The 13,917-nt window shown below is 44.0% G+C and overlaps 1 protein-coding gene across 1 annotated transcript in view; it reads right to left on the bottom strand.

The window, feature by feature from the left end:
- Positions 1-3,508: 3,508 nt before the first annotated feature.
- sik2b (salt-inducible kinase 2b) overlaps positions 3,509-13,917 on the bottom strand; it is a 45,848-nt gene continuing 35,439 nt past the window's right edge. The window contains 6 exon segments of the mRNA XM_034605193.1: positions 3,509-8,752; positions 9,442-9,533; positions 9,759-9,872; positions 10,673-10,830; positions 12,817-13,110; positions 13,211-13,433. Coding sequence (XP_034461084.1) covers positions 8,125-8,752; positions 9,442-9,533; positions 9,759-9,872; positions 10,673-10,830; positions 12,817-13,110; positions 13,211-13,433 — 1,509 coding nt within the window. The 3' untranslated portion in view covers positions 3,509-8,124.

The following is a 13,917-nucleotide window of genomic DNA, read 5'->3' on the forward strand; positions in this document are numbered from 1 at the left end:
TAAAAATCATTGTGATGGTACAGACACTTATTATAGGGAGGAAGGCATGTCTTTCATTGCCACAGCGCCCCCTGGACACCTGGAACGGCACCAAGCTGCTGTCAGACAGGCACTGAACTCCTGAGATTCTTCGCACTTTCTCCGGAGAAAGTGCATGTGCTTGCTAAAAACTCTGCACTCACTCTCAAATATACGATACGTTCATGGAGCAGGAGTCCAGCAGATAGATCACTGGTCAACATGGCTGTGGCAAAATCAAGGATTTTGAGGCTTTTTTTACATTATGGTACCAACAGCCAAAGTACCAAAATGAGGGCTGAACAATTTCATTTGTCATTACTACACCTGGCGTTCTATTGGTCAGGGAATTTTGTAAAAAAAAATCAAGAGCAGAGGAAAGAAATCGGAGAAAAAACATTTTACATGCGCACAGAAGCAGCGTGAGCGCGAGGAGAGGAGCTCAAGCTGGACTGCAAAAAACATAAGCTCAACTTCGGTTTATTTGAGTGCAAGAGCAGGGTTTTGAGTGAGAGCATTAAAAAATCGGAACGTAAAGTGCCCTCAAACTAAGAGACCAGGCTCTTGAATAAAAGACAGAAAAACCCCATACGTCGGCTACTTGCTTGCTGTGTTAGCTTGTTAGCTTGTTAGCTTGTATGGTGAGTGCAGGGAATGTGCATATTTACTGCCAGACTCCAAAAACTGTGTGAGCATGAATGTGTAACTTAGTTTAGGACAGGTTACAAATGCTGAGAAGGCTCTGACTTTTGTTCACGTAGATTATATCCGACAACATTTTTACAGAAGTTCAGGATGCTGTTAGGTTTTCTCCCTCGTGTTGGTGTTGTGCTCACTAGTTTATCATCAGAAGCCATTTTTATAGAGATTTAGTCGGCAAGTTAGCCAAATATTTCGATATCAGGGTCAGAGTGGTCAGGCTCGTACCACAACTCTTTTACGACAGCGAGTTACGCATCCCACCTGTAGGGGGAGCCCCTGCTGAATCTTGCGTTGTGTCATTCTGAAGCTGAGCGTCTCTCTCAGCTCTTTTTTGCAGCATCAAATTAGCTTTGCAGTAAAAGGAAACAGATGCAACATGCGAACGTCGACTGAAATCTGATCGGTTTCATGTGGAGAGTTTTATTTAAAGTGTGAGCTGCCCCACATTTCAGACTTATCAGTTTGGCTCAGCAGTATCAACAGTGTGTCGTAGCACATGGTCTGATCCCAGGAAAAGAAATGAGACCCTGGTTTCCATGAACAGAGAGACCTCCCCCCTCGCTCTAACCTACCTCTGGTGGTGTATTCGTGGGATTAGCTGTTCTCTGTCTGAGTGGGCTGATTGGATTGACCTCTTCTCTCTACATGATCATTTCCACACTACAGCCACAGACCTCTGCTCTCACGCAAAGTTTTCAAGCGCTTTTCATTTGCAACCAGCACATTTTGCTCTGAATGTATTTACAGACGCTGCAAATCTTCTCACATGGGTTGTTTGAAGGCCGCGTCCAATCAGAGCAGGGCCTGGGACAGGCCCCCTTCCCTTCACCCCAGCTGCACATTGCTGTCAGAAAAGGTGTTTGAGTTTCATGTACTTTGATAAATATTGACAGGTGGTTGCCATGGAGACCAGCAAAATGTGATGTCAGATCACTGGTCGCAGCTTTAGTTTTTATCAGTGGTGATGAATTATTCAGCCCATCCCCCTTCACCCACCGCCTGTTAGCACAAGAGTTCTTACAGCTGCTCGGACGGAACAGGAGCCCACAGATGGGGTGCGTTCTGATCACTGCCAAGTGGACTGCACAGGGTATACAGCCATTTTAAGTGAGATTCCAAACTGTAGGTTCAAGGGAACTGGGAACTGTGCGGGGAAGAACTGAACAACTCTCTTCAGTTCACCTGAAGTTGACAAGACAACCCATCAGTCAGTTCACCTCGCTGGAGCGCTTTAGAGAAACTGAAGAAACTGTGACTGGAACAGCCATTAAACGATCGGAGCGCCCGTTGTTATCACAAAGGAGTTTACATATGTCTGTAAGTATTGTTGTAACTAACGTTTACGTTATTTACGTCTATTTAAGTGGTTAAAAACATCAGAAATGCTCTTAGCAAGTTCAAATTATGTTGTTTTGTTAAGCATAGTCGTGTAATTTAAGTATTACAAACTTCAACATTAGCTACTTGTCACGTGCTTCAGCACGGCCTAGTAGCGTTATATTTTCACTTTGTTTGTAAATCAGTAAACAGGATTATGCAAAAACTCCTCGACAGATTACCATGAAACTTGGTGAGAGGATGAGTCAGAGCAGAACCCATTAAATGTTGGTGGGGATTCATATCAGTGGGCGGATCCAGGAATTTTCTTTTCCCTTTCTTTAACATTGTGAAATCTTTCAACATTTTCCTTGATTTCTCAGAGAATCATTCATGGATCGCCATGAAAAAAAAATCTGAAAGGTTTAGGGGACTATATATATATCCACAATCTGGGATTGTTTGGACAGACACACACTCTGAGTGCCATTCTAGTTGTGAAAACTATCTAACCAACTTCTCTTCATTATGTTTTGTTCATATAGATTACACCTTTTTGCTTGTAACAATGTTTTTGGCCGATGGATTTTTTCTGCAGTGATGGTAGACATCTCACAGATACTCATATCACATCATGACCAATAAAACAATCTACGTGGTTAGATACCACTTATAAAACACATTTTCCTGGGATTTGAACCAAACCCTAATGTCTTACAAACATTTGTTTAGAGTTTATTAGCCTAGTAAGTTAAAACGTTACAGGTGGGAATGGTTTTAATTTGGTGAGAGCTCTCCTGTGGGATCTGGGTTGGTCTGCGTCATCAGTTTGTCTGATTTTATATAAATAACTAAGCTTCTAACCAACAGGCACTTGAAAACAAGTCAGCCCATTTCCCTCCGTGTCCTCTCACCTGTTAGTCATAGCAGATGGGAAGAGGTGACTGCCTCAGGTAATTCACATACCACCTTTCCTCTGTGTCCTCTGACTTCTCTGATCATAACTGTCTCCTGTGTATTTTCATTTTTCTCTATGACGTCATTTAACCCTGTTAGCAGAAGATGTATTTGGTAGTTTGTCATTAGAAAATCTAGACATTCAAACAATGCAACAAAACCAGTTCCGTGGCATCTGCAGCGCTGACCGCCTCGGGTGCTGCAGCTCTGGCTGAAATGCTTTCAGGTTCAGCTATGACTCAACAGTTTATATGAAGCTCTCGGTGTGATTCATTTTCCAGGTATTTAACTCACGCCTACGCCGTGCAGCCCTGTGGCGCTATCAGACGGCTGCAGTTTGTCGTTACAGGACAAGTGGATTACGCAGAGAAGATGGCAGAGTGTGTTGTAGAAAAATACTTAAAGTGTCAGCTCCATAACCACGTTGGAATAACCAGTCAATTTCAAATCATTGTCAAAACACAGACAGATTTTATGACTCAACAGCCCCCGAAATAAAACACCCACAATGTCGTTCTGTTCAATAAACCTTTTTTTTAATCTCAACAGCAAGTTAGCTTATGTGTGGTCAACATCAATGAAGGTAAATATAAAACTGGATTTCTATTGATAGATTGATGTTTGTGTTTTATCAGCAGGAGGTGAAATTATGATACTCGGAGACACGTCCACTAGAATCTTCATGACTTTAGTCTTCAACTAGAGAAATATTGCTATAATACTTTTAAATGGCATACACTGATTGACCAACAAGAAAAAAAGCACAGTAGAGACGCTGACAGAGAAGCTCCAGAACTCCACACGGTGGGTTGTACAGGGAAACTTCTGAGGGACTTTGGTTTTGTACCTTTGTAAAACCTGGCTCTACTTGACTTTCGGAAACAAAACAAAAAAAAGTACAGAAAAGAAAGACGTAATCATAATAAAATAAACAATAAAAGGGTCCGAGCAGAAATAATGGTTCTATTCAAAATCTTAAGTTTAGATTGAAAATACGAAAAAGTAAAAGGCACACTGAACACTTCACGTTCAACACAAAATTCACCTCGGTGCAACGTGCACTGAAGATTCACTACACCCCTAAAATTTGTACAAAGAACACTCGTCGACGGAGAAGCGTTTCTCTCTCTCGGATTAAAAATCAACAATCAGATAAAGTGTTTCTATGTCTGGTCTTTCTTTGAAAGAAATCTGTTTTGTGTCCATTATTGGTGGGGAAGAGAGAGGGGAAAAGGTGTTTCCTACAGATTGTGGTTTGTTTCATCTGCCAGGAAACGGCAGAGCAACACAAACCTTTTCCATCTCCAACGCCGTCACCTCCTCTCTCCCCGCTACATCTCTCCTCCCCCCTCGTTGTCAAAGTGCTCCAGTATTCAACTTCCACAGATCATCCTGTAGCTGTTCTAGCCTGACCATTGACAAATAAAAATGAAAAGAAAACAATCATCAAAAACATTCACGTAAAGGCGAAATCCACCCTTTAATTCTCTGACACTGTCACGTATTTACAAGATTCTATGTTGGACCTGCCTAACACGCTTCTTCACTTCCTTCTCTCTGGCCCACAGACTGGGTGTGAGCTGGTCACATATGATCATATAAAAACATCCATCTAGCCGACTGGTTAGTACATTACACAGAGTGGAAATGTCAAAGCAGCCATGAGACCTGTTGTGCAACATGTCTTGTGGCCACAGTCTGGTGCATGTAGGCCATTGTTCCAGGAGTTACTAGCATCTGTGACAGACAAACGTCAGAGCTGCACGGTGACTTACAAAGTCATCTGCTCTTACGTCCACAGGCCTGACAAGAAAATTCCACAAATACCTCAACGCGATACTGTATGAATTGATCAGTTATCCTCAGGAGTTAATACACATGTCTGACTATCAATGTATTGGTTATCATCTTTAATACGTTAGTACCAAAACGTGACAGAATTGTGTTTTTTTTGTCTTAAACTAAATATGTTCTGAGTTTAGACTGTTGCTCAAACAAAGCCACCAGTCGAAATAAGTCGTACTGGGCCCTGACAAAATGCTTTCACCCCTGTCTGTTGGTTGGCTTGTTTTTTTTGTTGGTTTGATTGTGAACAGAATTACACAAAAACTAAAGAACAGATTTCCATGAAACATGGTGGAAGGATGTGGTATGGGTCGAGGAAGAACCCATACAATTTTGGTGCTGATCCAGGAATTTTTCATCTCTGGCATCGAGAGATGTTGTGTTTATTAAAAGGTTCAGTGTGTAGGATTTAGGTGAAAGGGATTTATTCACAGAAATCTAATATAAAATAATCCTAGTGATGTTTTCACTGGTGTGTTTCATCTAAATTGTACGAATTGTTGTTTTCTTTACCGTAGAATGGCTCCTTTATATTGAAATACTTTACATTCAGTCCTCTCTACGGAGGCTGCCGTGTTTTATACAGTAGCTCAGGCTGGACAAACTAAACACCTTTTGAGTTTTTATGACAACTGAAGGCTAACACAGGTTGTCTCTCATGTTTGGAAGGGGAGGGTGAGGTGAGGGGTATTCAGCTGCAACATGAAACTTAACCACTAGATGTCACTAAATGCTACACACTGAACCTTTAAACTATTTAACCTGCTCTCCTAGAATAATTCATGGATCTTGATGAAAAAAATCTGACATATTCCAGGTACTAATATCCATGAGTGTGTATAATTTGGTGCAGCCTGACTAAATTCAAAGGAACTGCTGGGCCTAGGTGGTTGTATGAGCTCTACGAGTTTTCTGAAATCTTTTTTGATCAAGACAAAAACATCCCTGATCAGTTGTGAAACAGTGTTAAAAGCATTTTAGGGTGGATTTTTCCTTATATTCTTGCACAGGACTGCAACAACAGTTGGTCCATATTTTCTAACCATCATTAAAACTAATAAGAATCCTCGTCGAACCACATCTGTACTTTAAAGAGTCTGATGTGAGCTGTGAGAGATCTGCTCAGTACAGACAGAGTGAGCGCGTTGTCTGGGAGCTCACATGACGACAAACAGCTTCCACAGTTTACCCCATGACCACTAAAGGTCACGCACTCTGATGGCAGATGGTCACAGTCAAACGATCCCATCTCCACTCTCTGACGTTAACTGTCCTGTTATTCCAATGAAAGGTTGTTTTTTATCTGTCAGAGAAAATACATCTGTGCACTTCAAGTAGATTGAACACACTCTACGTAAAAACAAAACAAAAAAAACAATCTCTCGTCTTGTTGCTGGCGTGCTGTCAGCCAAAGAGCGGCGGTGGTGAGACAATCGTCAAAATCCAGTGTCAGGCGACCGATGATGTTCTGCTGGTCTTTGTCTCACAGCGGCCACAACATCAGGGAGGAGACATTCTTTCATTAAATCTAATGCAGGGAATCTTTACGGGGTCGTTCCATTATTACAAACATGTTACATCATTAATACAACACAGAGGCATGACTGGAGCACTGACGATGTAAACCAGAATTCATCATAAGCTACAACTGTGCGCTGAGGGAAAAACACAGTCTGTGCTATTTTGAATGGAGGCGTCAATACAGTGTTCGTCTTCTTCAGTAATGACTACAAATGATGTGATGGATGCAGAAAAATTTGAAGTCTGAATTGTGCAAACAAACAATAGTCTCACACACACACGCACATTATACACACACACATTCATACAACTGTCTCCAGGCTCGTCCCCCCAGGGTGAGCGAGCGACAGATTATCTCCTGGTTACATCATCAGCTCAAGTGATGTCACTGCTGACGACTCAGAGGTCCCGGGAACCAATCAGAGCTGGCTGTACAGGTGAGGCTTCCATTCATAATCCCTTGACATTAAGGATTAATATTGCTTCAGTATTGCCACAAAAATAGAATAATATCAACTGTCTAACACCGCAACTTCTCAACCAAACACACGAGTGATTACGTCAGCCCTCATTTATCAGGCGTGCGCATGACCCACAATTCAACTGTTAAAACAGACAGACACGCGGCCACTTTTAAAGACTGTTAAAATTATCCTCATCGCGTTTTGCGTAATGAAACCCGGCATCATGCGTGTGCAGTCGGATGGAAAGGAGGAGACGCAGATCAGTAGTGTAAGAAATAAATCAGGATCAGTAGTTACAAGTTACAAAAACCACGAAGAAAAAAAAACAAAACAACTGTATTATTTATGTCACATAGCCGACACAAACGCCTGCAGCTATATCTATTATTTTCATTAGTCTAGTTTAACTGTAAATATAGCTTGGAGAGAGTTTATCACTGTTATAAGCACAAATGTAGCTAAAGCTCAACCAATGGTGCATCATTCACCAGCGCTCAGCATGTTTATTAGTACTGTAAGTGAATAACAAACTTAGATACCTGTGGTTTTCTGCAGGAAAACTCTCAATGTTAGTGTTGAAACCTATGCATGATGGTTATGTGAGCCTGTGCACTCACATTAGTGTAAAATGATTCTTAAAAGTCAGACTTTTAACACTTGAATTTGTGGACATATCCATGGTACCATGATAAATGAGGGCGATTTTATCTACATCACTTGTTTTTTTTATCTACTGAAATAAAAAAAAAAAAGCACAAAAGTGTTTTGAGATGTGTGTAGATGTGGTGTCCTATTTTAAATACAAACAGCACTGCCAGCCATTGTGCTTTTGGTTGCCAGTCAGTCTGAAATAAGTTCACTTTCAAACCATTAGTAGGTGAAATGCTGTACTCCAGGATGTGCAGCATTCCGCCCCCCCCCTCCCCTCGCTGGGCTGCACGGCGCAGTCCTCGCAGGTGGCACAACGTCCTTGGCAACAGCGGCGTCGCAGAGTCAGCTTGGCGAAAGCTCACGCTGCACCACGTATCGGACCCGTTCCTGCCTCACAGGGCTGATGAGAACGAGAACAGAGGAGCAGAAGGAGAAAGGGAGGTAGGCTAAGGAAGGAATTTGGTAGAAATGTTGTCTGAGGTTCATCACAACTAAGAAATTAAGTTTGTATTAGTCATACAAAAATTAACACCTTTCCTTCCCTGTTGCTACTCTTATGGCCTCCACTTATATCTCCATTCTGTCTGGTTCAGTGCTAGGTAGGTTCTCATTGCTTAACATCACTTTGTATTAACCCCCTCAGCTGGCATTAGTTAACCAGTACGAAGCCATGCTGGGAGTCCACAGTCTCCATCATCTCACTGTCCAGGAGGGAGCTCTGCAGCTCGGGCAGGTTCAGGCCGTCTGACTGCCCCGGACCAGCCAAACCCCCACCAGCAGCTCCAGCCTCTCCTGGAGCAAGGACCAGCATGGTGGGGTCCAGCGAGAACTCATACTGCTCTGGGTGAAGAGCCTCAGTGGAAGGGCCAATGGCCTGCTGCTCACAGCATGTGGTATAGCTGAAGCCCAGGCCACTGGCAGAGGCTTCATGAGGCTGGTGAAGCTGGTGGTGGAGGTGAGACGCAGCGGGAAGGTGCTGGGTGTAGTGGTGGTGGCTCATGTAGGGGTCATAAACCAGGCCCTCACCCGGATCCATCAAGGGGCTCAGGCTGAGGGGGTGGCTGAAAGGAGGCGAGGTCTGAGGACTGCCTGGCTGCTGGGGCTGAGGCTGATGTGCGGCTGAAATGGCAGGGCCCTGTGGGGAACTCTGAGATGCTGCTAGGTCCAGGGCAGGGCTGCCTGTCGGGTACGACCCTTCAGCTATCTGCATCTGGTTGAAATAGGTCTGCAGCCCCATGCCCTGTGGCTGCTGCAGGTACATCCTCTTCTGGTTCAGTCTGCGGGGAGAGCAATAGAGCTTTACATTGCACTAACATCAAGATAACACATCTAAACAAGAGAGAGCTAAAAACTTAATGCATAAGCACTCATGGGCAAGATTCAGAATGATAATGGATTGGGAAACTGAAAAGCTGAATTTAGACATGGTATTTCCTGCATGTTTTGCAAAGGTCGAGATTCCAAGACCAACAAATTGAAATCGAACCACAGAATTGCTACCACAATCATAATTTTGTTGAGTGATCTGGTGTGCTTATTGAAGGCTGGAGAAGAAGTTGACCCATTAGAGCTTAAGAGTTGGCATTTAAAATGAGGATAGTCGACCTACAAAGATAGATAGCTTACTAGCTACGGCCATATAATATATAGAGGCAGAAAAATGATGCATGCATCAAAACAAACACAAAATAACTCCACGTCTGATAAAAAATTTGAAAAATGAACACAAACTCTGAATGAATTACTTGAAACAAAATGGCATTTCAAGTCTGATTCTGAAGCCAGGCAACTGTCGCCCTGACACGAGTGTCATCCCTGACTGTATGAAAATCCTCGGCTCTTGGTGTGGAACAGTTTATGACTCTTCTTGTTTGGATTGATTTGAAATTGCCTCAATGCAAGAGAAAATCATGTATTGAAAGTCTCAGAAACAATGTGTGGTGCAGAAGTTTACAGTGTGGTTTACCTGTGTTCCTGCAGCTGTTGCTCTAAACTTCGAGGAGTCTCCTTACAGAAAAGTTGGCAGCTAGCAGGACTGTTTGCGAGGACGCTAGCCTTCTGGGCAGAAGAGAGATCGGGACTTATTACTGAACTCAGGATAACTACCATGGTAACTGGATATGAGCTGTCATTACTGTTGCATCATGGCAGAGCTGATAATCCTGAAATTTCCAAACGATATCACTGAATATTTTGCAAATCAAGGCTTGATAAGACAAGTCTATATCAGGCCTGAATTTGCATCACTGAGTAGAGTCATAAAGAGTGAGTGTGAGACTGTACCTGAAGTCTATGAGTGAGGTATTGTGTCTCCAAACTCTGTCTGCGGGACAGGAGAGGCGGCTGTGGCGCGCCTTGGTATAAAGCTAGGCCCTCCTGCTGCTTGGATGCCTCACCCTTTGATCAGACACATAAAGCATTAGAACTTGGGAAGTGCCCATTTGTGTGTCTGTGCACACATGCTCAAGGGCACATGTATCTCAGATCTCCTGTGGGTTAATAAAGCTGTGTCAGGGTCTGGGTGCTTCATCGTGTGGTCTAACTGGATTATCCCTTTCGTCTCCTGCCCAAATGCCTGTGTGGTGACTGATCAGCCAGATGCTTTTCTCTAAATGGCATGCACCGCAGGGATTACACATTAGTAAAATGAAATGAAGCAAATTAAATGGATGATGGGCACTGAGCATCATAACCAACAAGAGCTGTGTGATATCGCAATATAAGAGATGGACAAGAGGAAAACAAGTTGATCTTGTCTGTTTCTAAGATAGTGATGTTTTGTTTTTTTTTGCATGGGGGGGGGGGGGGGGGGCGGATATTTCCTAGAATGGTTCCTGTTGCAGTGTGTGGATCAGTTTGTGTATATGTGTATCCGTCTTTGTGCGATTTGCAGCTTTGCCTATTGAGTGCCAGTCACTACTATGGGTAAGTCTGACTGACTTCAACAATGGCTTCATTCACTTTGGCCTAGGCTCCAGGCTCCAGGCTCCAGGCCCCAGGGGGACGGGAGACAGTAAACAAGCCACAATTGGCTGCCTCTCCTGATCTTACACAACAGCCTGGGTGCTTGCATTTTTTTTCCTGGGCAACATGGGATGAGGATAGCGGAGGGACTGTGGCTGAGAACGGGATTTGGTTGGTTGGGAAAAGAAAGATCTTGAATGTGTGTGTATGGGTGATTATGCAGTAGGACTAACCTCCAGGAGGTTGTGCAAGTGGTGCTGTGGTCCCAGGGGCCCCATGATGGCCCCTTCCCCAGAGCCCATCTGCTCAACCAGCATCTGTACTTTGTTCAGCTCCAGGATGCCTTTGGTCCTCGCCAAGTTCTGGAGATGCTGGCGAAACGCAACCAGACCTGCGAGCACAAACAAATCCCCACAAACCAGAGTCACTATGGATTATTACAACTGATCAATAGAATCACTTTTCTCTTCACAACAGGAAGTCGGAGGCTCTAATAGAGAGTCAGACCCAATACTCATTGACGTTAGCGAGCTGGTCGACCGGTTAACACTTTTCCAATCTGACAATGTGACTGGATGTACGTCATACGAGCATCTGTGGGCGTTTGTGTGTGCACATGTGACAGTATCTGCCTCTGTGTCTGTGTGTGTGTGTGTGTGTGTGTGTGTGCAATACTAAGTAGCTCTGATAAGACCCATCCAGTGGTGACGAGCTGTATCTGTGAACGATAGGACCTGACTCACTGCGATGGTGGGAGTTATTTAAAACCGGAGTCAGCAGTCTGACGCAAAAGAATCCACCGCATCAACACTCTCCAAAGAGGATTATGAAAAATAAATAAATAAGTAACCGCAAATACCAACCGGGAACACACAGTTCAGTGCTGTCAATGCAGAGCTAGAGAGGTAACGCATGTTTTTAATCCCTAATTATAGTTTCTACTTGGCTAAAGCACAGGTGATTTGCAACCAGCAGGCACAGAATAATGCAGCCGTGGATGGGAGAAAATGTGGAGATGGATGGAGGCTGTTTTACGTTTTCATCTTATAGTTTAGCTCCTCTTCCTCTGATGTTGATCAGGGAGAGATCTGCCACACACTGAAACTTTGGGAAGAGAAAGGAGAGTGTGTGGAAAAGAAGAGGGAAATAAGGAGAGGGGGAGATATGTGGGCTGAAACCTTCAAATATCTGTATGTGATTCATAACGTGAATCATCACCGCCGTCACAGGAGAGGATGAGAGAAGAGAAGGGAGAGGAGGAAGAGACGGGGGAAAAAAAGTGTGTGAAAGAGAGGAGGGGGAGCAAATAGGAGGGTGGGAATGAGGCACTTTTATATAGAAGACAGTATATACGTGTGTGTGTGTGTGTGTGTGTGTGTGTGTGTGTGTGTGTGTGTGTGTGTGTGAGCAGCTGCAGGAGGGGTGTTGCGTCTGTGTCATGAGAAACAGAGCTCTTCTTCTTCTCTGGTGCTGCGTGGACCAGCGCGTGGTGACTGAGCTGAAGGAGATCTGTGTGTCGGATCTGTGGTTAAATCGACGCTTGCATATTACAACTGATCAGAGATATCAAAGCATATCTCTCTGGCTGCGATTTTCTTTACGTCTTTCAGCAGCCTTTCAGGTGCACACGTGAACTTCAGCTGTGTAGATGCAGCAACAGGAATAATATTGTAATGATAACAGATGTAAAATATCTTGTAACTGCTTTGCATTATGATTTGTTGAGGGTTTTTAAAGAGCACTGCACCGACCATTGCACGTCCATATGTTAGAAGTCAGGTTGAGCAAGTACATTCTTAAGACCTTCTCTGTGGTACAAAGAATGTAATCTAGCTAGAAAACCAGTATAATAGGACGATATTATACGACATTGGTATTATTATTTTTTGTAATGATAAGTGATGAACTGAGATGAAGTATAATGCAAAATGGATTAGCCAATTAAAACTTATAATAAATGTAAGTTTTTGTCTGTGTCAGTTTATTTGTCTGACTTTCAGCAGGATTATGAAAAAAAACTGATATTAATGAGTGTGGGAAATTTGGTGCAGATCTGAGTTAAATGTGATTTAATAAGGGGACATAAGGGGGTATGTACGCTATTCAGTGACATTCTAGTTTATGTTTTAATTTAACAACAGTTTCTCAATTTGTTCATTGGTTCATATGAGCATTCAATCCACTTTAACTACAGTAGTGACAGGTCTGATAGTGTTGACTGAAAAAGGGCCGAACCTCATGGAGTGAGGGTTTATAGTGTCTGGGTCTATAGAGGAAGATACTTTACCCATTATGAAGTCAGTGTAGTCTGAGTGCCTTTGGTGAGGAGGATGATTAGGGTATAGAGACAGAAATAATTAACCCCGGTGGTTCTGACCTTGGGTGAGGGAGGTGTCGGAGGCTCGGCGTCCTTCTCTGAAGCTGATAGGGGAGCGGTTGTGTGCCTCCCTGTGCTGGGAAGTCAGGGCTGTCATTGCTGGGTTGGCGGGCCGAGTGCTCAAGAACGGCGTAGGAGTGACACCAGGGGCGGAGCTGTTGGTCGCCACCATTTCACAGAGAGAGGGGGGATCCTCCAGCAGACCAAGGTCACTTTGCATGGAGCCCATGTCGTAGCCCATGTCTGAGTCCACGCTACCCATGGAAGGGTTGTGGCCTAGAGTGAATAATTTACCTAGAGGAGAAAATGTTTGGATCCAGAAAGCAGCTTCGTGTTAGCACTGGATGCATGTGACAGAGAGTAAATGTGTGTGTTTGATCAGCTGACATTATACCTTGGTTTGGCTGGTTGGTGACCTCAGAGAGGGTGTGTCGCCGCTGGCCGAACCGAGCCGTCTGATAGGCCATGAGCAAGTGGGGCGGATCGTCCTCCGTGTCGGGCTCCTCAGTCTCGATGCCCTCATCGATAGACGTCTCCATCATGTTGCTAGGCGACGAGGTGGAGGACTTGCGTAGGACAGTGGGGGGAGGCAGGGGGTCCAGCAGGCAGCCATTCACCTGGATAGGGGAGAGAGAGAGAGAGAACAATAACCTCTTATTCAGTATTGACTGTGTCAGGAAGAAAAGAAAGCAGGACACATTGAGAAAAACCAAGGTTGTCAGATCAGGCATCCCAACAACATACACATGGCACGAACTCAAACCAACACACATAATATCAATCATTCACACTTGACCACTTGGACACAAGACAGGGACCACCACACTGAGAATGGGGGTTCAATTAGTGGAGATGTAGGAATGCAGGACCAGGAAGCGAGCTGACTGAAAGTGCTGTGTGACTGACACACACACGCACGCACACAAAAGACAAAAAACACACACATTCATACAAGCACAAAGATCATCTGCATGAGTTGCTGCAGTAACCGGAAAGCCTGGTGTTGGTCTAGAAAGAGCAGCTTTGCCCGGTTCCCCATCTGCTTTCTGTAGTGTGCTGGGATAGGAATGCTGTTACTCAACTGACACACACACACACACA

The sequence above is a fragment of the Hippoglossus hippoglossus genome, chromosome 13, assembly GCF_009819705.1.
Source record: "Hippoglossus hippoglossus isolate fHipHip1 chromosome 13, fHipHip1.pri, whole genome shotgun sequence".
NCBI classification, from domain to species: domain Eukaryota; kingdom Metazoa; phylum Chordata; class Actinopteri; order Pleuronectiformes; family Pleuronectidae; genus Hippoglossus; species Hippoglossus hippoglossus.